General features: G+C 39.4%; 1 protein-coding gene across 5 annotated transcripts in view; it reads right to left on the bottom strand.

Moving 5' to 3' along the window:
* The window catches only part of ANO6 (anoctamin 6), a 67,283-nt gene that overhangs the window by 2,483 nt on the left and 41,108 nt on the right, over window positions 1-23,692 (bottom strand). For 3 of the 5 annotated variants that reach the window (XM_039570841.1, XM_039570843.1, XM_039570845.1), the window contains 14 exons: window positions 21,830-21,895; window positions 19,907-20,185; window positions 19,472-19,585; window positions 17,488-17,603; window positions 16,897-17,031; window positions 15,482-15,587; window positions 14,202-14,262; window positions 10,736-10,881; window positions 9,216-9,293; window positions 7,530-7,755; window positions 6,476-6,645; window positions 5,819-5,916; window positions 5,050-5,180; window positions 4,040-4,245 (listed from right to left, as the gene is read on the bottom strand). In XM_039570841.1, coding sequence (XP_039426775.1) covers window positions 4,040-4,245; window positions 5,050-5,180; window positions 5,819-5,916; window positions 6,476-6,645; window positions 7,530-7,755; window positions 9,216-9,293; window positions 10,736-10,881; window positions 14,202-14,262; window positions 15,482-15,587; window positions 16,897-17,031; window positions 17,488-17,603; window positions 19,472-19,585; window positions 19,907-20,185; window positions 21,830-21,895 — 1,932 coding nt within the window. Of the gene's footprint in view, window positions 1-20; window positions 3,001-4,039; window positions 4,246-5,049; window positions 5,181-5,818; window positions 5,917-6,475; window positions 6,646-7,529; window positions 7,756-9,215; window positions 9,294-10,735; window positions 10,882-14,201; window positions 14,263-15,481; window positions 15,588-16,896; window positions 17,032-17,487; window positions 17,604-19,471; window positions 19,586-19,906; window positions 20,186-21,829; window positions 21,896-23,692 lie in introns of those variants that run through there. The other 2 variants (XM_039570846.1, XM_039570842.1) reach the window with 2 other exon arrangements.

The following is a 23,692-nucleotide window of genomic DNA, read 5'->3' as shown; positions in this document are numbered from 1 at the left end:
AGAAGACAAAAAAGCAGAGCAGCATTAAAGAAATAAGCTTTATTATGCATTCCTTTGCCATATACTTATCATCTCAAAAGTTAGCGTGCGAGCTAAAAATAGAAAATACGTGCTTTTCCCGTCAGTGGTGGTTCATTCTGTAAATGAGCATGTAGTCTCTCATGGGCACAAAACCATTCCTTTTCTGGCATGTGCACTCTGTACAGTTTCTAAATTATGCTAGCTCTGCTGAATGCCTCAAAACAGTTATACTATAAAACACTTTTTTCATGTGCATGCAGAGGAGATCAGCAAATGTGCTTCTTATGAGTACTTACAAGATTCTTAAAGAAATTCTGCCTGATGAAACTAATGGAAACAACAGAAAAGTTCTTCAGTAACAGAAAATTAAATTTCACCATGTTCCCCAATGTTTGAGTAAATGAATTAAATAAATTAGATATATAACTGATCCATCTCTGATCCTAGAAACATCCCACCCTTTCTGAGGTGCTAGCCAGCCCAAATTCATCTTGGTGCTTGTTGCCTCCTACTATAGCGTAGTACATGTGGAAACTGCTCTTGATGCCAAGATAATTTTTTTTAGTAGCAGCTGCATAGTGCTGTTTTACATGACGTGACCATTTGTTTTTATCTTGCTCCCAAGAGAGTCCCTGTCCTACTCAGTCTGCTAGTCACAAACTAGCTAGGAAATTTGATCTGTGGGTTTATTGTGGGAAGTCTTTTCTAAACTCATGAACTTCCCAAAACATCCTATTCTGGAGGAAAGGTTAACTATGTTTAATCTAATTTCCTCCTCTGCTACTGCAAGTTCAAAAGGTTCCCCTGTGAGGAAGACTTTCCATTGGCAAGATTGGCAGCTCAGTACTTAGCAAGAGGCTGCCCAGCCAACTCATGACAACAGGCGTCTCTGGTGCCCAGCACCTGGGAAGGAGTGACCAGCTGTACTCCAGGACTGAAAGACAAGTGTTTTGTCCCGTGCCAGGATAAAAATACACGCTTGACAACATGGATGGGAAGAACCAGGGCAAAGACATGGAGGAGAAAGGTGTGAAGTAGGGATCTGATGGGATCAGGGAGAGGGAGATTTAGGCAGAGATGTATAAAAGAGGCAGAAAAAAACTACAGGAAAAGCATGGGACAGAGTTAGGGGCAAAGTCAAGCAGTAATGGGTAACAGAGGAGCATAAAAGCTAGTTAATATCTGTATTTTATTCTCCATCATGCCTGTCTGCAATTCACAAAGTCTGTATTTCCTTATTTTCATGACATGGGACAAAAATTTTCTATTTTTGTGCACCATTCCCAGCCAGCCAGTCCCAACCTGAGGAGGTATTTGTAACAGTTGTAGAAAAAGGGAAGGGGAGAGAGGAGAAAGGGTGAAAAAATAAGTGGATACCTCTTCTACAAAGTTCCTTGAAGAATGCTTTGGTGGCAGTGCTAGCTAAAACAACCTCCTGCCTCTGTCTCTAGCCATTGACTTGTGCTCTTCGCTGGCTTGGGCATTCCTGGCCCCATGCAGCAGATCAGATGACAATGCTCATCTGACTGGGAATCACCACTGGATGCTTTCCCTGGTCTGATTCATCATGTGTTTATAAAGTGCTGGTGCTGGCACAATGCAAGAGACAGCATTGAGGGGAAAAGACAGTGAAGGGAAAGAGCAAGAAGTTGAAAAGGGGGCCAGACCCATCCTACCTCGAGTAGCACCACTTCCAAATGATGAGTGCTATCCTACTGTCTTACCTTTTGAGTTGGCTTTCTTTGAAAGACCTGAGAAGCTAAACTGTAGTTAAGATAAAAGTTGCAGAAACAATCATTTTGAGACTGTGGTCCAAGATCTGTATTTAGTTCTCCAGAATATTGTTGCAAGTGAGTTCAGTTGAGAGAAACTTTGGCTGATGAGAAATGAAAGGGAGGCATCCCAGGTCTAAAATAAACTCATTGAAAAATTTCAAGGGTAAGGTGTTTTTCTTGTACTGCACTTTGGCTTAAATCAAATGTAGTTGGCATGCACTTTTAAATACTGTTTTTAAGCATTACATGCCAGTGTGAAATGAAGTGAAAATTATGTGTTGTTTATATTTACATGCTGAGTGGGTGTTTTTGACTGACAAGAAGTATATATTACTGTGTCTTGCATTTGCAGGGAGACGACCTCACAGCTAAATTACTCTGTTTTTAACTCTGAAGTAGAGTTAAAAGTAGAGTACAAGTAGAGTATTTATAGTCTGAATTACAAGCATAGGAAATTTTTGTTAAATAAATTTTCTTTCTGTTCATTAGCTCATCTAGTCAGACCATAAATGAATTAATATAAACTTAACAGTAAGGCAAAAACATTCCTTCTCCCTTTGGACCAAATGAGTTTGATGCTGCTTCTTTGTATTAGAAAGATGCTGGAATATGGTATTTACACAGCTTAATACTTGATCTTACTGAATCTTTTTTGCAAGGCCCCAGGTCTCTCATCATCCTAAATCTGAACCCTGTCTCACTCCTCCCTCTCTCAGAATGATCTCCAGATGTGCTCTGGAGAGCTTCAAGGACAGAAATACGAGAGCTAATCCTACGGCATCCTCTCAAAGGAAAAACTTTTTTTCCCCTTGAATTATGGGCTGCATTTCAGAGTATTGCACTGGAGAACTACAAACAAACAGCACATTCTTTGCTTCCCAAGCTTTACTGCACAGTTTTCCATTTATACCATAACTAATTAAAATCAGTCTTCAAATCAACAACAGATGCAATAGCAAGTCCAGTGCCTCACGGCAACTCCCAAAACTGGTAGCTTTGTGCAAAAGTTGCTTGCAAGTCACCAGGAGCTGTTACAAAGGTAACATGCATGAAGGAGAAGATGCATGAAGGAGAAGATGATACACTACTACCCAAGTATAATCAGCTGTAATAAGTCATGTAGGAGAGAAGAAACACTTTCTGTGTTCTACAGCAAAATCAAGGCAGGGTTGGTAAAGGAAAGACTGATGACTTGGATCAGTTCCTGGATGTCAAACAAGAAAAGAAACATACTTAAAGGAAGAAAACGGCTTCTAGCATTTGCTTAAGCACATGGTTTTGCAGCCTACACTTCATTAGCAATAAATACCAATCTCTTTGAGGTCCTCACAACATATGCAGCAGGGCTGTTTGAAAGTGACAGCCCCATGGAGGTGAGCGTCTGATGCCCTGTTTGCACAGCGACATCAGCTGCGGAAAGCAGGGCACGAACACATTCATAACAGAAGCCTGCACATGGCCCAGTCAAGGTAAGGTCACCTAAGCCACTTTAGCTCTGACCTGAATACCCTGAGAACTGTGATAAGGTACAATATTTTAAAGTAATCCTAAGATATAGATATATACAACTTCTAATTTCATATTGGTATTACAAGATCCAGCTGGATTGACCAGGAAAAGCAGTTATCCAATAGCATAACATATTTGGATCTCCCTGATAACAGAAGAAAACAGCAATCTTTTTGAAAAAGGTTATTCCCCATGGAGTGTTATTGTCCCTGTGGAAGAAACCAATGGTCATAGCTCCTTTAAGAAAGGCCAGCAGTGAGAATTTTCTGTAAGTTAATACATACTAGCTACTGTTTAAGAACAAGTAATCAAATAATCCACAGTGATAAATACCAATGGCTTATTTTTCTTCCCACAATGCAGACTACAAATAAAATCTTGGTGAATTGATACAAAAAGTGTGAAAGGTCTGAATTTCATTGTTAGAGGTATATTCATCAGAATTTTTTCTTAAATATTTTAAAGAAACTCTCTTAAAATTCAGCTTCTTCATTGTGTACATAAAAATTTTAAGAACAACTGAAGAACAGATTAGTGTCCAAATTCTCAGAGAATTCATTCTGATCTGCAATTTTGAGCACACATTGTATTTTTAAGTACACAAGAAAGAAGCTGAATTTCTGCTTTAAGAAGATGTGCCTTAAGGATCATTTAAGTTTCATTGCCACACACAGCATTCCTGGCACCTGCAGGGAAGGCATTTTATCTTTTGCAGTTGTTGGCACCATACTTACGTTGGTGACCACGGCCAGAATGGCTATGCCCTGCAGGATGGGTTGCCAGGCGCCAATGTCTTGTGCCTTCTGTGGAACCATGCGCCTGAATTGGGTTGTCAGCTTCCACGCATCCAACCGGATTTCCAACAGGTTGTTAATAAGAGCCAGAAGAGGAGCCAGGGGGAAGGACGCCACAAACAGAGTCACAAAGCCAAACTGTATAACTGTGGAAGGGAGAGGTTACGTACATCGATGAGGCTTTCGCTTACTGGAGATAAGCAAGTGTAGGCATGCATAGTTTATATACTCCAAATTCAGGTGGGAGAAACAAGAAAGAGTAGCTGGGATCCTAGTGAATCTTCTGGATGAGAAAATAGTAGCACAACAGTACTGGTAAAACCTGCTAAGTGAAGGGGACAGAAAAATATTACAAGTCACAATACACCAAGAGGAATTATTCTGGGTATTCAAATATCCTTTTCTTTCTGATGTCTTTATCATGAAGACCTGGAAATCTCATAACTATCTGTCTCTGTACTGAACTGGAAGGCCCAAACCAACAATCATCTTATTGGTGTCTGGGTACTGCCTTAAGTACACTTGGCAGTGCCATCACAAACTGGATGGTGGCAACAAACCAGCCATGGTCTTCCAGCTCCCAAGTTACCAGCAACAAGTCCTGGTGACTGCAGACCTCCAGAAGAGCAGTCTGACACAGGGCCCTGCTTTGCAACACCAGAACATGACAGTGGTTTGCCTTCTGAATGCATTTCTCACAGGATTAGGCAAGGAAGCAGCAGTACTCCTCCTTGTACAACCACATGCTGTTTCCTAGTTATAAACTTGATTAAGACTTGGCTGCTTAATAAAAGCTTGTAAAACCATCTGTAATGGCTCATCAAAACTTGTCTCAGAAAACATTAATGTCTCCTCTGTCCACCTTATTAAGCATAGCTTGTATGAAGATTTTCTTTAGAATATGTTTGTATCCAGCAGTGGTAGTGAATCCAGACTAAACTGTTACTTACCCATTTCAAGATACTCATAAAATAGTCCAAGTTTTCCAATGGGCTGGAGGTGGTAGTCATGTTCCCAACGTGGAACAACTTTTTCTGATCTAGCAGCTGCAGAGTATCTTCCAATTAAATTCTTGACCAAGCTATCAGGCAGGGAGAAAAAGAACACTAACATTGGTAAAAGAACCTAAAAAGTTCAGTAAATGAACAAAAAATAAATTGACATTTCTGCCATAACAACTTTAAACAATGGATTTATTTATTTCTGAATTACTCAAAACTTTCTTCCTTCCTTTTGTTGCCTTATCCTAAAAGTGGTTATTTACAAACCATAAATGAGAGTGTAAAGGGGCTATATATCAGAATCATAGTGATTTATACTTACTAAATGAGTTAAATCAGTAACTTTTACATGATTTTTAAAAGCCCAATGTATAACAACAAATCATTCCAATCAATATTAAGCAAATCTTCAGTTTAATATTCTCAGAGCTCCTATTACCTCAGTTTTAAATATTCAACCTGAAACACATCGAGTTTGACTTGCAGAGGAAGGAAAAATTTCTGATTAGAATTAAAATCAGTTAAAACAACAGAGACAGGAGCCCAGACTACCAGACCAAAATATCCAAACTGTCTAAAAAGGACCCTGACGACAAGTCTTATTCTTTCAGAATACAATGTGCACTTACTAAACTCAGTGACCAAGTGCCTGAAGGCATCAAGCAAAACAGTATTTTTCAAATATGGAAGAGCAGATTACTTAATAGTTTGAACTTACGGAAGAAGCACTTCTTGAACGTTGTTCCAGATAGCTTTCCCTCCTACTATGATAGCAAGCTGGGTTGTGAGCTCAAGGAGACATCCACCTGGATCACACTGAAGGTTGGGAGAAAAAGGAAAATTTTTTGAAGTTGAGTAACTTTTCAGGCATGAATGAAGAGTTTAAAATAATGCATTCCTGGTTTATTATAATAATATTATCAATAACTGAAAGCAATCCAAGAAGACTGTGTAGGGAAACCTTTGCAGTAAGGTATACAAAAGCCAATTCCAGGCCGTATATATTCACATTTGGTAAGTTGACAGAACACCAGTGGAAGAGTGCGATACCAGGTGAAGCCATGCAGCTCTGTGCTATCACCAGGTGAGGGTCATCCAGCAGAATAGGAATGTGTCTACTGATATTCTTTCCTTCCTGTGTGCCCATTCACAGATTGTAGGACCACGGAAAAATACACTTTTCTGGGTATGTGTAACACATTTCTAAGCCCGACTGGTCCTGTGCCATGTTCTTTTATGCTAGAGGTTAGTGAGGAGGCAATTAGCTTGGGGGGCAGTCACTTTTAAAACCCTAAATATGTACAACTATGTTTTGCTTTATACACTCCTAACTGCAGCAGATTACCTGGACTAATTATACATTACGCATTCTTACCTCTTCATTGCGATACTTTCCTAGCCAATAAACTGGACTTCCAGGGTGACCTACAAATTTACCCTTAAAGAAGGCTATGTAGAAGCATGAAGAATAGTAGTTAACAAACTGGAACAAGAACATCTTTGTGGTCAGACTGTTTTCATAATCGGTCTGTGTCCTTGGAAGTTCTGCAGTGAAAGAAAAGTAAATACATTTAAAGAACCCCAACCCAATCTACAAGTAACCTACAAGCTGTTCTAGAGCCACGGCTGCAAAGTATCTGTATGCCCCATATTCCTTAATATGACTGAGAGCATAATCATTTAGATTGCATGTAATCCCCATGTATACTGTAACCATTACATCATTCTAAAACTGTATGGATTGTAAAAAGGAAAGAAGTTGTTCACTGACAATAAAGAAAGAGAAGAAGCAAAAATTCTGATAACTTGGGAAAAAAAAGAACCCAAATCCAGCAGACTCAGGAAAGATGCAAATGCAACACTTTGAACTGATGAAACAGTACTAAATGAAAACACCACACTACTTCATGCATTTAAAGTAAAATAGCTACTTTAATGTTGATGGCCTGGATATAGAGAACAATATTATTTGTGACTGTTTAACTGTTTAACAACATCAGAGTAGTATGTAGCTTTGGAATGGTGACCTTAGTTCCCTTATTTACAAGAAAATAGCTATTTTCCCCATAGACAAAAGCTAGTGTAATTGAATGTGTTATGACTTACTGATCTGTTTTCATAAAGCTTAGTTGTTGTAGTAATTTTATTTGCTTTGTCTGTTTCACAAGCACAAAACTGTAAACAATTGATCTTTCATGCTGCCTAGGTAAGGACTTTTCAGGCAAAGAGCTGAATATCACATTTCTCTGATATTGAGAAAATCTATATTGGAAAATTTCTAGGTGGTATTGTATTGTGTGATTTGGTGGGAAAATTCTGAAAGATGTGGTACAGGTGTTCATTTATTGTAATACCTACTATACATATAAATGCCAATTTTTCTAGCTATTTTACTGCACATTTCTATCTGAGGTACAGAAGCAGCATACCGAAGTCAGTGATCAGGATTGCCACTTTTTCATAGATGATGTTGAGAATCATAATGACAACGAAGCTGATGAGCGAAGCGGTTACTGACGTGGCCGTCTGTGGAGTCAGGTACTTGCGGATCGTGTCTGTTCCGCTGATGTGCTGTGACAACGTTGCAGAGAACACCAGGAAAACTGAGAGCCTGTAGACAATGATTCCAACAACTGAAGCAATAATCAAAAGGATCTGTCAAGGGAATGCAAGAAAGATGTTTATGTTCAACCACTGGCTTTAGGGAAAAAGTGAGTTCAATACACTTTTCACGATAGGCAAAAGGAAAGCAACTTTGTGCCTGTCATTCCATTGCAAGAGGATGATCAAATAAGATACAAGGCAATAAATAGAGAATCCATAAAAGAAGCCTTTTTTCATATAGCATAGTAAATCTGCAGGAAAGAAAAGAGATGGTCTGTTTTATGACTAATAACAAGGTTTGTACTGATGTGAGCCAATGTAATGAGATGTGTAATGAAATCTTACACCTTGAGGCATGTGACAAGAGAAAATTCTTCATATTGGACAACTGGCAGGATGGCAGATGTACTATCAAGTCTACGTTGATTATGGAGGGGGCTGCACCTTCTCTTCCACATGGTACTGTTACAGACTACAGACCCCTCAAAGGAATAGGAAAATTTTAAGCCAAGTCATGTAGTCTGCAGGAGTTACAGTAATGACCCATGTATCCTGTCTTGCTTGCCATCTCCTCTTTCTGCTTCTCTTCCTGCTTTTATTTCTTGCTAGTTCTCTAGCTATTATTCAGTTAAGGTCCATAGGCTGTGTATCTTTTTACCACTATCTCAGCAAACTGCCATGAACTACCTCCCCTGACCCTGCACACAATAACTGTGCAGTAACACAAGTGACAGACCCAGAACAAATCTCTTCCCTCCAATATGAAGTCCAGTCTATTTAAATCCAACTGCAAGTCAGTATTCTTTCCTTTGTGTTTCAAATGTGTCAATGCTGAGGCTCTCCTGGGCTGCCAGACACCATTCTATCTCCTATCTGCATCCTATCACCTAGAATGAGGTCTTTTCCAGCTACTATTTGTGCTACAGATAAGGAGGACATGCAGCATGCTAAAATACAGAGCTTTTCAAGGTAATCTCTCTGGGCCTGCTCATTGCGTCATGGTTGACTGGACTGCTTTCAAGGTTTAGTTTTAATTAAAGTAGCAGCTCTAGAAGATTAAAGAGCACCCAGCTTTGCTCTGTTAAGTGAAACACAAAACCTGAAAGAGGTCATGGACTGTGAGACACAATATGGAAGAACACAGCCGGAACAAATCAGACAGAAACTAGCAGGGAGGACAGCATATAAACCAGTCTTCCCCTTATTGTCCCCCTAAAAGCAAAGACGTTTGTCCTAAAATAATGAGGGAAAAACCAATGGACCACCTTCACAAGCATAACTCAGAAGCCACAACCACAGGAGATTTTGGTACTGTGTGCTAATGAGTGTTGGGTGACTACAGCTACCTTCTCCATGTGGGTCTGTACCTTTTGGGCTTGATTTATGCATGAGATGGAAATCCAACTGAACCGGTTCCATTGTCATTTCTTGTTCAGTTCAGGAGGATCATTTTTTAGACACTTACTAGAAAAGTGAATTTATGAGGGGAAAGAACAAGAGAAGAACTTTACCCAGAAGAAGATGGCACTTGTACAGAAAGTCATCCGTACGCACTTCCCCCATGCAGTGTATGGCACATGTTCTTCTTGCTGTAAAAGATTAAGAAACAGATCAAGGATGCACCCAATCTTCTTTCATATTTTTTTGTGTGCTCCAATTAAACTGTTTATGATATTGAGGGCAGAAAAAAAGGAAAAAAGCACCTTGTTTTGTTCCCTGGAAACTCAACATTTATTCATGATTTCAGAAGTCTAGCCGGATTACAGGTGTCTTTTTTTTACTGCCCCTTCAAAGATAAAAATTACTTCCATAGAGGTAGGGGGTCCTCAGCTCTTACTGACTTCAGCCATGACAGGCTGCATAGTCCTTTTAAATGGACCCATCCTTCTTGGCTGATCATTGCATCCAAGGTCATTATCTTTCAAATGTCAATGGCTAAATTTAGCAGGCATTAAAATTTTGGTCCTCGATCTCTGTATTTCTCAATGTATTACATAGGAACAATGGGATGTGTTCCCCAAAGAAAATTCCTACCTCAGTGTGGTGCTGTTAAAATTCACTGAGTCTTTAAAGAATTTCTGAGGATCAAGATAAAATATTTCAGCATATTCTTCATTCTTTGAACTGTCTTAAAGGAACTTTCTAGCTGTGACTTTATATGTTCAAGGTGGCATACATTTATAAGCTTTTAAACAGGATGAGTTTTTGATAGTACAAGATATAAAAAGAAGATCTATATAGGATAGTGTCAACTATGGCAGTTAATTTTGAAACTTTTCAAGTGCCCTCTAATAAACATTAGTATAACGTGGATGGAATGTGAAAGCAGTGCAAATGATTAGATAAAAGACAGAGTAACATATTGACAGAGAATAATAAAAAGTGAAACTGAACTTGAGTAAGCCACTGAAGATAAAGCTACTCAAATGTATAAAAAACAGAAATCTAAACTAAATCCCCAGAAATATGAATCCTATTTTGTTGAAATGAGGTTTATCCTTGTCTCTCCAAGTTTGTTGTTATTAATCATAATTGCATCCATATGCACTTAGCAACAATAGCTATTTATACAATTTCAAACAGAAACATCTTTGGTTAAAAAGACATTTGTGGCATCATATATAATCATGTAACATTCTATTCACCTTTTACCTGATGCATTCCTAGGCAAAGACAGCAAATGCTCTGTGATCTTGGCCTCTGGAAGCAACATTTAATAATTTCTCAGGGGATTTAATAAAGTAGCCTTTGTCTTCTAAGCTGGGAACAATGCCTACTTCTGTTTATTTAAGACATAAGAACCTCAGCAGCACAAGGTCCTCAAACAGGCAACTACTTTAAAGTGCTTGCAGTTAGGTAAAAATTCCCTCTCCTTCCATGTGTACTTTATAAATTCACTGTTTTCAGGGCAGTTTATCAACTTGAGGCACTGCTGATTTATAAAGCTCCAGCCCAGATTTACCATTTTGATAGTATCTGCTCACAGCAGTCTATAGCAGTAACCATCACCAGTTATCAAAATATTCCTTACCTGTGTGATTTCATTCATCACTGTGTGAGTGCAACGAGCTTCGTATTCTGGGCGAACTTGCTCTTCTTGCTCTAAGTACTCAACTGTGTCCCATTCATACTCCAGTTCAGCCTGCCGTCGCTTCCAAAACTCCAAAAAAAATGTAACTATTTGAACAACAGACAAAATGAGCAACACCACATGAGTGAGTATTGGATACTGCTTGACTCCTCTTGGCTATAACAGATGGCTCAGTATTCCATACAGCTTTTCACAGGCATGGAATAAAGCATTTATTGGCCAATGCAATGGTGAAAACAACTGGATCTACTCCTTTATGCAATTATGCCTTTGGAGATATATGTACTTTAATATGAGGAACATGAGGTAAATTATGTTGTAACCACATGCTAAAGAATGTATATAATTTATCTATATATTTGCTTTCTGTCTAAGGCCAAGAAATGAGCACTTTGGATTTCATATTACAGACCACTTTGAAAAAGTTTATCATGGGATGCTTAAGAAACTAAGCTGTTTGGATAGGTGAAGATAAAATACTGGAAAGTGCAGGACTTCTAGAAAAACAAAACTTAGTATGCCAAAAATTGTCACAAGGAAGAACTCATGCTCATTTACGCTGCAGTTTTTGTGTAGACAAGTTATCAATTTGTAGATTACAAAAACAATGATTGTTCAGGTAAAGCTGCTTAAATACAGCTGTCTTTCCTCCTCTGCTAGCACAAACCTGAAGAAACTCCAGCCCTTTTTGTATGGCATGAAGCTTAGAAACTCCCTGGGCTGGGCCAGCTCTTTCCCTGGACTGTGCTCCTACAGCTGGAAGCACTGAAGGATCAGGTACACAGATGCCTAAGTGGTAATGGTGAAACATAAATCCAGCCAAACTCATTACCTTATCCCAAGACATTATGCAGGTAGATCTGGCAGCAGAGGCAATGACAAACCCAGATGGGAAGGTTGGGAGGAGCTCAGGATGCTGGGTGTCAGTACCATGCTCCCTGGCACACCTGGATGCTTCATTATTGAAGATAGTGTGGTCTCAGATTAAATGAGTGGGGTGGCTCTGCAGCACTGTTTCCAGGAGGAGTAGTAGCCAATCACTGCACTCTCATTGCTCTCATTGTCTGGGAGCAATTAACCCTAAAATTGGGGGTTTTTTTACTAGTTTGGCCCCTCATTCTGAATGATGAAACCTCAACAGCATGCAGTTACAAGTTCAAACATTAAAGGTTATCTCGAAAATCAGGTGTGGTTGAAAAATCCCAAACTGAAACATTTAAAACCCAGGAAACTCCCTGTGAGATGTCCTTGGCATCTGCACACAGGCAAAACCCCAGAAACCCCTGCTCCCCTGATTATTCAGGGGCCTCTTTCACAAGCACTTGTCCACTCCCTCATGCTTAGAAGCAGCAAGGCCATTGCAAGCAGCAGACCAGAGGGTCTCATCTGCTTTCTCCTGCAGAGCGAGGACGTTAGCCTTCAATAAACCTCTAATTGCTGCCCAACCCAAATCACAGGAGTCTACAGGCTATACTAATTTGTTCCAGCTGCAAATTCAGCTGCTTCTGGAGAGCCCAGAAGTGCAGGGGCTGCTTCTATGATGATAGCCTCACGTGCTAACTGTGACAGAAGGGCACATAACACAGGTACATCTCTCCCAGCCCCCTATTAGCCAAGTTGTGTCTTTCAGAGCAGGAAAGGCGCTTCTGCTGGGTTTGCCATTTTCCTTTTATTTTGAAGCAAGATTGTTTCAACAAGTGGAAACAAATGACATTTCAGAATCAGAGATCAAAGCAGTCATTTCACCTCACATTGAATGGTGTCCCCTTTTGTGTGTCTCCCAACACTACCCTTCAGGATGGCCCAGGTATTCTGCCTCTGAAGCTGTGTCACCAAGGCCTGAAAAGAAGTGCCTCCATTGCAGAGCATTTCTTGGTTTCACTGATCTTGCTCAGGAAGGGGACCCAGGGATGGCATCAAGTGAAGTGGAAGCTGCCTCTTGTTCATAACCTTTGCCAATCTAGTTTTACCATCAAAGGGAGAATTGGCAGAGCATTAATGTATAAAAAGGACTAACTCCTGAGGCCAAATTCCCTGGTGTTTCATAGTGCTTTAAGATTTTTGAAGGGAATACACACAAAAAAATAAGAACTTATTAGAAGTGTATTGATGATAATGATGCAATAATATATCTAAAAGTCTAATATTATTTTAATTGTTTTGGACCAGGAGGTCTAAAAAAGTAATAGAGCAAGATGAAAATTACAGCTGGAATTACACCAGGACCATGGGTCATTTGGATTCAGTACAATTTTGGTTGAATTTCTGTAATATAATTCACCTCTTTATATAGTGGACTTACAACAAGAATACTAATAGACCTTGCAGCCATCTCTATAACCATGAAACTTAACTTTGTAATTATTGCTCCTGGAACCATTCTTCAAAACAGGAAGAACAATTTTAATTAAAAACCAAATTGCCAATAAATTAACTCTTGAGATGATAGGAGAAGATTACATTAGTATCAAACTTCTAATAAGTTTTAATTTAGTGAATCCCCTGCCGATCTTTTGATGCTAGCATATGTTTTGAGAGAAAACTTCTTGAAATGATACATTTCATCTTACATTTCTTTAAAGCAAGAGCTATTTTGAAGCACTTTAGGTTGTCATAGGGAAATAAAAATACAATGTGTTTTACAAAGAAAGCAAATTTTGCATTCTTGTCCGCCTATATATGAATTCAAAATACTACATGAGTCACATTCTCTATAGCACCCTGTATACAGACCTAACATGGAATTTACTTTTGTAATTACTGGATAAGACACTGCAATAAAAGCCAGTTAACAAAGCTGTTAATATGAGTAAATAAACTGTTTCTAGGAAAATAAACCTTGCCTAATCCCTTGAATACAACACCAAGTGTTTTCACCTGTTGGAAACATCCTGGTTTCATGTACATTTTCTCTGCTAAAAGATAAATCTAGTGCTTGTAACTATTAAACTTTTTACAATCAGCTTCTTAAAGACTGGAGGAAAAAGTTCCTGAGAAACATAACAAATTACCATTTTTCAATTGCCTTGTGCAGTTACACAGCTGTTAATAGCACAAGCATCTCCAAAAGTCTTTGGGAAAAAACCCCAGCTTCTCTGACAGATATTCTTAAGCATGTGGCTGGCTCCTGGTGGATGAACACATGGCAGCCTCAACCACTTCCCTCAGACTTTTCTTCAAGTCATTGAAACAGAACAGATACTGAAGACCCACTTTTAAGTCTACAATTGTTTGTTTTCTTACAATAAGTTCCCATGAATGTGCTTGTTTTCTATGGAACTACTTGCCAGTGAATGTCTAAGTGCTAGAAAATTGAGTCAGTGCAAATTTATCCATGTTTTCTTGGCTGATGCTGGAGGCTTGGCCAAAATTAGATAACAAACCACAGTTGCTGAAATTTACTTACCCCATATTCCCATAAATACTGCAAACACCAGTGTTCCAAAGCTATCAAATATACAGAGTTTCTGGAAAAGTGGAAAAGAAAAAAAAGTCTTAAAATATAACCGACCATTTTTATTCTTCTACACTGACCCAGAACAGAAGCTGCTTACTGAAAATGTCGATTTTCAGTTTTTATGTTGTTTCATAAACAACTCTTGTGGATAGTGTTTCCTCAATTTCTGTCCATGCACACCACCCTCCAGTAAATCAAGGAAATTAAATGCAAAGTTCAGAATTAAGAATAAAAGCCATATATGCAGTATGAGGGGTAGTAAAATGGTTGCTATCAAACATCCTTCCATCTATTGCATACAAAGAGGAAAAACAGTGGTTCTGGTCTGGGAACTCTGTACAGAATTATGGGTTTTTAGTAAAGCCACTAAAAGGCCATGGATACATCTGGTTCTCATAAGCACGATAACAAGTTAGTTAGTAAAACCACATTCTGATGAAATACCTCTGTGGTCACTATTTACCCATTTTTTTTCCCATCATAGCCTTTTCCCTGCATTCTTATTTCTTTTACCCTTTAAGTGTGCTGATGCAACACATTAAAGCTGGGCAAAATGTTTTTGATGAATAGCTGAAAAAGCACAGTTTTGGGACTGAATCTATGGAGAGGAATGACAAAAGGCTAACATTATCTTAGTGAGACAAGGTAATGGGGAAAGAAGGTGAGGTTCCTTTTGACAGGAAGAAAGAGCAGACAACAGGACATGGGTGTGTCACAGCTTCTGTCACAGTCAACACCAGCCTCTCCTTGTACCCATCTTCTCCTTGGAAACATGGATCAAATTCAAGGCATAGATCCAGACAACTTCTTTGAACAGGGAGGAGGCAGAAATTAGAAATGTCAAAACAAGCTTTAAATGTTTCCTTAGCAAAATTGATTCAGAGCTACTGAACCAAGGCTTTAACTGAATCTTTCCTTCCCTCAGAAGGAAGAAGTACTCTCAAATGAAACAAATTTTCAATTAAAATAACATTTTATTCTCATATCAAATATCAGCAGCTATGTGAAGTAAAAAAATTTAAATTTTTCGTCTTAGATCAGTTTGGAGCAATTAATGATGTTGTTTTTACTTTTCAAAGTTGAGTCACTGTATCAAAAGGAACAACTATTTGCACATCTTTAGCAGTTCTGCAGGACATGAATGGAGGACCAACAGTGTTTTATATGAAGTACTAGAGAAAGTGCAACTAAAGTTCAAAAGCATGTCTACAGGCTGTGAATGTAGTTACCTTGGATGATTCACAAGTGATGGTGAGGTTCCAGTAGGTACATACTTTATCACACTGAGGGCACATTATGATATTACCTCCTATGTTGGGATCACATACTTCTTGGCTAAAAACAAAACTAGTCAGTCACTCACCAACACTAAATTCTTCAGTCCTTTTTCATACACGAGAACAGTGCAATAATCTCAGGGAATTAAGGAATAATTTACCAGTGATACGCACTCAAGAATTCCACCCCCACCCCTCACCCTGGCAATACATCCCCGTTTCCATTCATAGTCCTCATCTCAAAAATGGATGACACACGAGGAAAATAATTTCCATCCCTTGTACATGGTGGTAATTCTCAGAACTGCCCACACCAAAAATAAAACAGCTCTTAAAAGATCTCACAGTCTTCAGCAGGAAACCCACAGTTGCATGCTCACACATGCTATCGTAGCAAGTCTGAAGGAGAAGGAGGAGCAACACTGCCTAGCAGAACAAGGAGTAGCTTCAAAGCCCAAAGGGCTACCCAGTCCCTGTGGTCTTCTAAACAGGATCAGATTGGAAATTGTGCAGAGGGGAGCTGCCACCATGATTCATGGGATGGCAGATCTGTCTCCTATGAGGTGGCAAAGGAGCTGCCATCTCATACCTACTAACCCAGCACGGTGGAGGCTGCAAGGTAACGCCGTTACTTACTGTGTGTACATCACGGGGTAAACACCAGGGAGGGAGCTGAGCTGTTTAGCTAAATTATAATACTGGCAAAAAGCTAAATGGGTATAAATTGGGCACAGGAGTGGAGCTGTGGAATAGCCCTTCAGCATGGATTATGAACACCCTTCCATGAGGGGTTATACACCTGGATGGCCTGTAGGTCATTTGACACAATGCCAGCATTTTTTTTCCAAGGGTCATTTTGCCATGATCGAATTTTGTTGTGTTCTGATGAAAGAATCTGTGTCATGGCTATGCCTTGCCTTCCAACGGATCCTATGCAGCTGAAGGCCCCTGTGCTGTTGCTCTTCCTACATTCTCCCAAATTAGAGGAAAGAAATTATCAAGGTCTTTGGGCATCTAGTTTAAGGATTACCACAGTTAAAATTATGTCTTATGGCAATTTGTATTGACTTCTGATTGTCACTCTTTTCTTTGTGTTTCTACACTAGGTATGGTGAACCTTGTGCAAAATAAAAACAAAATTATGAAATAGCAAACTCCTGGATGTCTATCACTGTAATGGTCCATGGATATCTGTTATTTATTTCATATTTTATGCCTTTGCCTTCAAATCCACCATGGCAGTTGTTCTCAGGGCCTTTAATTTTGCCTCCTTCATTAAGCAGTGTCTTGCAAACCCTGTGCTATCCCCCTCTGTACAGGACTGTTCAAAATTGCATGTGATATTCAAACCAGGCCTGATCAGGTACCTCCAAGTGCAGTTGTCCTTTGTCAGGCATCCATACAGAAAACAGCCAACTCCTACAACTGCAGCCACAGTCAGCATATTGGTATAAAAGCCCAGCCAAGCAAAGTAAATGCCAATTTTCTCTCCATAGTATTTCCTGTGGAGGAGAAAAGGGGGGTTTTTTTGGTTGTTTTTTTTGGTTGTTTTTTTTTTTCTGAAATGCAAGTAAATTTGCATTTCTGTTTCACATGGCCCTTCATTTCATACATTTTATGCCAACCCATATTGTAATAGTCCTCTGGTTTCAACTTTGGGATTGCAGTAGTATTTTTTTTTGTAAATTTGTATATTTTTTTGTAAAAGGATAGAAATGGGGGGAAAAAAGGAAAAAGAGAAGAGATCATGCCTTGCAAAGAAAAATTGTAAGTGGGTGCCTTTTTATAAATCAGCTTATCGTGAAACCAATCTCAAATTACGCTCCCGTGCATGAGCTGATCTGGGTATATGTATCTTCCCACAGAAGTGAGCTGTCTCTCTCTGACATCCCCAAAAACAGACTTCTTATATATATTTCTCATTCTCCCTGCATTAGTCCAGTGCCACTCACACCAACCTGATGAAATCCAGGGGTTGCATTTTGAAAATGTTTTTCGGATGAGCCCATTCTCTGTAGAGGAGATACCGTTCACTTGGGCAGTTGGGATCAGCTGACGGGTGCCTAAAACTTGACTGCAAAACAGAAAGAGCATGAGAAGATACCACTAATCTAACCAGTGCAGCTCATTTCTCATCTCTGCAGATGATCTCTACACCATGAAGCTAAAGTCACCAGTAGCCTTTTGGACCAGTCTAACTGCAAAAAAGTAATGCCAAGAAAAGGAACAGGAAGGCAGCTCTGAGAGCACACCAGGATTCAAGATAGAAGATTGTCAGAAAGGCACTGAATTCTAAAGGAAACGCTGTACATATGTGAGCTGAAAATAACAGAGACTCATCATGAACTTAATCTAAGCACATGTCAGAGTCTTGGCACTTAGGAATAGAAAATAAAAAAAGGATTCATTCTAATTAGAGAACAGGACTGAATTCAAATGGATTTTTAGTAGCTTTAACATGCTACACATGCTCTGCTTCAAAATAATACTGTACTAGAATACAGGCTGGAAAGTCTGAGGGAAAAATCCAGTGTCTCTAGTTTCTGTTTTAAATTTAAAAGAGAGTTCACATGGAGATAATATTTGTATTTCTTAGTAGGCTATTAAAAAAGCTATTTCAATAAAACCTATTTTATTTGAGACATTTTTCTATTCTACATCTGTAATGCAACAAGACAAGTGATGTTTGTAGAAATCTATCTGCTACTTTTCATTTTCAGCATAGCTGTGATGTATAATTTCAATTGTATAAAAAGACTGTCATTAATTACTAGTCATACTGAGTCCAAATTCCCCATGCCATGACAGAAATAGCCTGCAAGGCAGGTTTTAAATCTTTAAAAGGAAACCGTAAAAAAACATAGTCACAAATTATATGAATTCTATCCTGTAAAGCTTTGATTACTTACAACAAACATGGCTTATCTTGATTCTGCCTTAAAAATTTCTTTGAAAACCTTGGAGGCCTCCTAAATATTTTAAGCCAAGTCCACGCAGCTGAAGCAGTTATCATTCCTGACCTCCCATGCTCTCAATGTCTCCTCGACAGAACACACCTTGGACACAGAATGGTGGCTCTGAGAGTGACAAGTTGTGATGTTGTGGTAATGCAACAGATAGAATACAGAGAATCAGCCCTCGGTCTTTGCTCACTGTATTGCATTCACAGCCTCACATGGAGCTTCTTCTTTGTCAAATATTCTGAAATCTGATTTTTTATCTTTGATTTTCTTTTTTGTTTTTTCTTTTATACTATTGCTAGCCTTGGTATACAAAACAATTTTCAGTATAACTTTCTTCTTCAAATGATATAATTTAAAAAGCTTCAGAAGTGTAGTTGCAAAAGCTGGATTTGTTATTATTGCAAGGTGGAATTCAAACCAGTGAAGCTTTTCTCTGCAAGACTCTGATATCACCTGTGAAGCATTGGACTGGCTGGGCAGAGTCTTCCTGTAGAAACCTGAGTCTCATGCATGTATGTTGCAATGTCTGGGAACTGAGGGAGTGTTTTTCACTGTGCAAGACTTTCACACATCCAAAAATGAGATTTGTAGTCTACGTCTTTATCAACAATGTTGATAGGAATTTTAATATTGGAAAATTTCATACTAATGAAACATTGATTTACAACTGATAATGCAGTGTGTCATGGCAGTCCTCTCAGTCCAGGCACTTTACTGAAATACATTTCACAGAGAATACAACTTTAAGAACTCTCAAGTGAAATATGTTGTTTTCCATTTAGAGAAATGCATTTTTAACCAACAGTGCTTTGGAAGAAAAATCTCTTTAGCCAAAGCACGTCCTATTCTTCTATGCCGATATAATACCAGTCCAGGAATAAGGCAATGAATAGTGTTTGTATCCTTTGATATAAACCCCTCTAGATATAGTTCAGACCTCTATTTCAAAGTGTATTTTAGCTACAAGCACTGGACTTACATCATGAAGGGGAAATGCTGCTTTGTAGATTCCAGTGTCCAGCAATTTGTTAATGCCAAACTTTTTCACATTATTTTTTGTTGCATATTCCACACGGGACAGGATAAAATGAACCTGAAATTTGAAAAATATTTTTGTGTCTCTTGCAACCTGAAAGTAATGATATACAATCAAGCTATGAAAGAGTAAGCAGTGTAGACAAAATTAATTGCACAGGGTATACAAACCATTCAAACCCCTCCTTTAAATTCAGGTGGAAGAGAAATAGGACAAATGTAAGGAAAGTTTTCCTTCTGGATTGCCCAGGCTATTTAATAAATTAGACAGGACTATTGCATCCTAAACATTTTTAATTTCTTAGGGTGTTTCAGTGAAGGTAATTACACTGATTTGATAAAAGGGATAGTAAATGCTAGAAATACTCCATGGACTTACAATTCGGCTTCTAGTTGCAGGATTGAAAAATGCGTCTTTGTCTTGGATATAGAAGCTGGACAAAAGTTCCTTTTGAAAAGGGGCAGTGAAAAACTCTTGTTCAGGTTTGATGATATTTTCATCCACCCTGAAGAGTCTGCTGAACCAGTTGAAAGCTGACTCTCGGGTTTTCAGGTCATTGTGCTGCAGAGGCAATTTGATGTGCATAACCTCGGCGTACGTGCACAGCACTTCCCAAGGTGCATGCACTTTCACAAAAATAAGTTTCTCATCCAAAACCTGAGATGAAAGAATATTGAAAATAAGTATGTAAGCAGAGAAATTTTCATCATAACAATTCTTGAAATATCTAGAATTTTCTTTCTCTTTACAGCTCATAGATGACCTACTCAAGGTCGCATTCATTGTCCATCCCAGCAAACATTTCACTGGCTTCTGTAAAAGTGCTGACATGAGGAAACACTCAGGCAGATGAAGGCATTTAAAGGCATATAAAAAAAAGACAGTTAAATGTTCCCTTAATGCTTAATGTTTACATCTCTGCAAAGCATTTTACAAAGCAATTTAAGTGCAACACTTTCCCCATACGGGGTCACTAGGACTCTTAGTACTTGTAGCATGGTAGGGGCAGGCATAGCTCTACAGCTGCCAGTGACTCCCCAGCAGCTCAGTTACAACCCCAGGATGATGGGAGCAGGCTAGACACCCATGGGTGCTCCTGGGCAACAAGAATTCCAAGCTTCCTAGAGAAAATGGAGAGAGGGAAAGGGAAATTAGATGAAACTGCTGAAAAAGACAGCATGGGGAATATTTGCTCCCAGTGGAATGCACCACTATGCAGTGGGAACCCTGACAGCCACTCCTGCCATCTGTCTACGCATGGCCTGTAGACCTACTGCTGTCCTGCATTAGTGACTGTCAGCCACATGAAATTTCCTTATGCAGCTCACTGGCTCAGGAACACTGGTCAGGTATCTGATCGAACTGGGGGAAACACCCGGTTTCAAATGTTTTTCAGTCATAATCACAGCAGAACCATTGAAAACTGCAATATGTAAGTATAGCACCAGGTCTGCAGCAGCCTTCCAGCTGGCAAGCGTTTATTTTCTTATGAATGTGAATAACCAGACTGCATTCTTGGACATGCAGCAGGAGCCCTCACTGCAGAAATCAAATAAATACTGTGATGCCATAGATTCTGAGTCTAATTTGGGAGGAAGGGGCAAAGTGACCAGTTCTGGAGCTCACTACAGAGTACCAAACAACAACTAATTTAGACTGGAAGTGATTGTCCTGGAGAGGGAAACACAGATGGAGCACTGCAGCCCTGCAGGGTAGGAAAAAAGAAGGGATTCGGAGGGGCTCTAACCCTTCCTGCCAGAGACAGAAGCTCTGGCAGCCAATGTGCATTACCACAGTGCTCTTGAACTGCCTGCAGGCGACATCACAGCCCAAAATATACAAAGCATGATAGTTAGAACCACTTGTACAGTGCCAGGCCTTGCGAGAAGCAGGGTCACATGCAAGAGCCCTGCACTGCTTTTCTGGCAGGGGCGTTCTGCCCCAGACACACACTGGCTTCCCACCTGCACTACACAGCCAGAGTAGGGGAAGCACCTCTCTGCAAGGTACAGACAGTAATTTTTATCTTCCAAGCTCTGAGCAAACATGAGCTATGTAATCTTCCAGCTTAACAGTGTAATCTTCCAGCTTCCCATCTTTTATTTTGCAGGGGAAGAAACAGACATAAAGTTTAAAAAGATTTTGCATCAGATCACAAAGACACCACTAACAGAAGAAAGGTGGGTCTCTTTTTCTTGAGGGGAGAGAAGTCTTACAGTGAATTCATCTATCCAGTTCCCTTAGTCCCACAGGGGCAGCTCTGCTCTCAGAACAGCTGTTCACACAGAGAATAGCACTCACCGACCTCGTCGCTTCTAGTTGCAAGCCATTGTTTATCAGGTTTGATTCATATACTTGTCTCTTCCTCTGTTAAAAGGTATTGAACACTGTAAAACATCTGTTCCAAATTTCACAGATATGTATGCATAGAAAAATGGACTTGCTTCCCAAAGCCATCATTATGTTGCTATCTCTATAGCCCACTTGATAGCTACTGTGGTGATACGTACAGTCCTACCTACTAATTAATCCTGATCAGTTTTTTTATCTGACATGCAATATTGCTCTCAAATGCAATTGTGGAGAACTTACCCTCTTAGTTCCTGGTACTTTACAGAGGTAAAAGTGAGAGTCAGGCTTTGAAAATTTTGAAATCTATCCCTGAAACTGTGATCTCTTTCACTTTTAGTCACTAAGTGAACTACATTAATCTTCCTTTAGAAAGTCTTCATCTCAAGTGCTTTCCATCCAGCAACCTGTAACTTTATGCTTCTTTCACAGTAATCACATGAGTTCACGCAGTGGTTCAAACTGTACAATCCCTCTATATTTTAGTCCATGGATTACATCCCCAAAGGAAGAAGCTGAGAGCTGTAGCACTTGTAGAGTCAGTGGTGCTGTTCCAGGAGCATTCAATGTCCCCAGGAGGACACAACAAGTTTTCCTCAGTAAAGATCAGATTTGTGGATCATTTTAATTACATTTCATAGTTGCCAGCACTTGGCAGGTAGTGAGTTACAAAAAACTTGAAATGTCTTTCCAGTCTTGAATCACCTTCTCCATATAGAAAAGCTCCTCCCAAGAAACACAGAAATATCCTCTTTACCCTCAAATACAAAACATATAACTCCATAAGGAATTTATAAGAAATTTTGAAACTTCATGTGAAGCAATCAAATTTAAAAGCTATTTGCACCAACTGGATAGTTCCTCAGTGATCTATTTGTTTATGTGAGTCAAGGGTAGCCAGCTCTCCCTGGCCTACAGACTGCATGTCAAAATATCAGCACAGGTAATGGGGGGCACCTGTAGGCAGCTGGGGCTGGGGGCTCTTCTGTGAGGAGTTTGCTGGAAGAAGATGTCTTTAATGCACTGGGGACTGAGAGCTTTATTCCTGTACCAGGTTAGGCTAGGCCTGCAGCGAGGTTCTTGCAGTGACTTGGGCATACTACTTTCATACTTCTGGATTACCTTCATGCCACTGGCCAATTTCTTGCTGATTATATGTGCTTAAAGGATTTGGCATCTCCCTATGCAGGAACTTAAAGAAAAATGACCCAGTGTTTTTTGTCATGTGGTTCTCTATAGCCATTCTAGCTGCCTTAAGGTCTGTGCACAGGATCCAAACCTGTTGCAACTGTGAAGGACCATAGTCAATGAATGACCCTCTAGATAAAGTCTTAGGAACTTTGATAGGTATGTAGAAAGTGGTCTTCAGGGCTAGAATCAAGGCCCACCCAATCTAGGGGCAAAAGGTTCTTCAGCAAAAGAGTGAAAATCTTCAGAAGTTCCACAGGAACAGGTCAGTTGTATACTGAAATAAGTTTCATCCAGTTCTTCAACATTTAAAGATAGTTGTAAGTCCCCAAAAAAGAAAAAGCTGTTTTCTAAAACTCTAGAAAGTCTTGAAATTATTCATTATAAAACTGAATAACAATATGAACAGCCTACCCCATTTATAGTTTGTTAGTTCTCAGCTGCAGCAGCTGCATGTGACAATGATCTCAGTGGACTAATTTAATATTTTGTTAAAAAGTATTTTTCTTATCTGTTTTGGGTTTTCTGCCTTTTTATTCTGGTGAATATCACCTTCTACTCAAGCTAGGCACAAGAAGAGCCAAATATTTCAAACTGTTTTTTTCTCTCATCAGTACTTATCACCTT

Source organism: Corvus cornix, chromosome 1A, assembly GCF_000738735.6.
Source record: "Corvus cornix cornix isolate S_Up_H32 chromosome 1A, ASM73873v5, whole genome shotgun sequence".
In the NCBI taxonomy this organism is placed as follows: Eukaryota; Metazoa; Chordata; class Aves; order Passeriformes; family Corvidae; genus Corvus; species Corvus cornix.
This window is presented reverse-complemented; position numbering and strand designations above follow the sequence as displayed.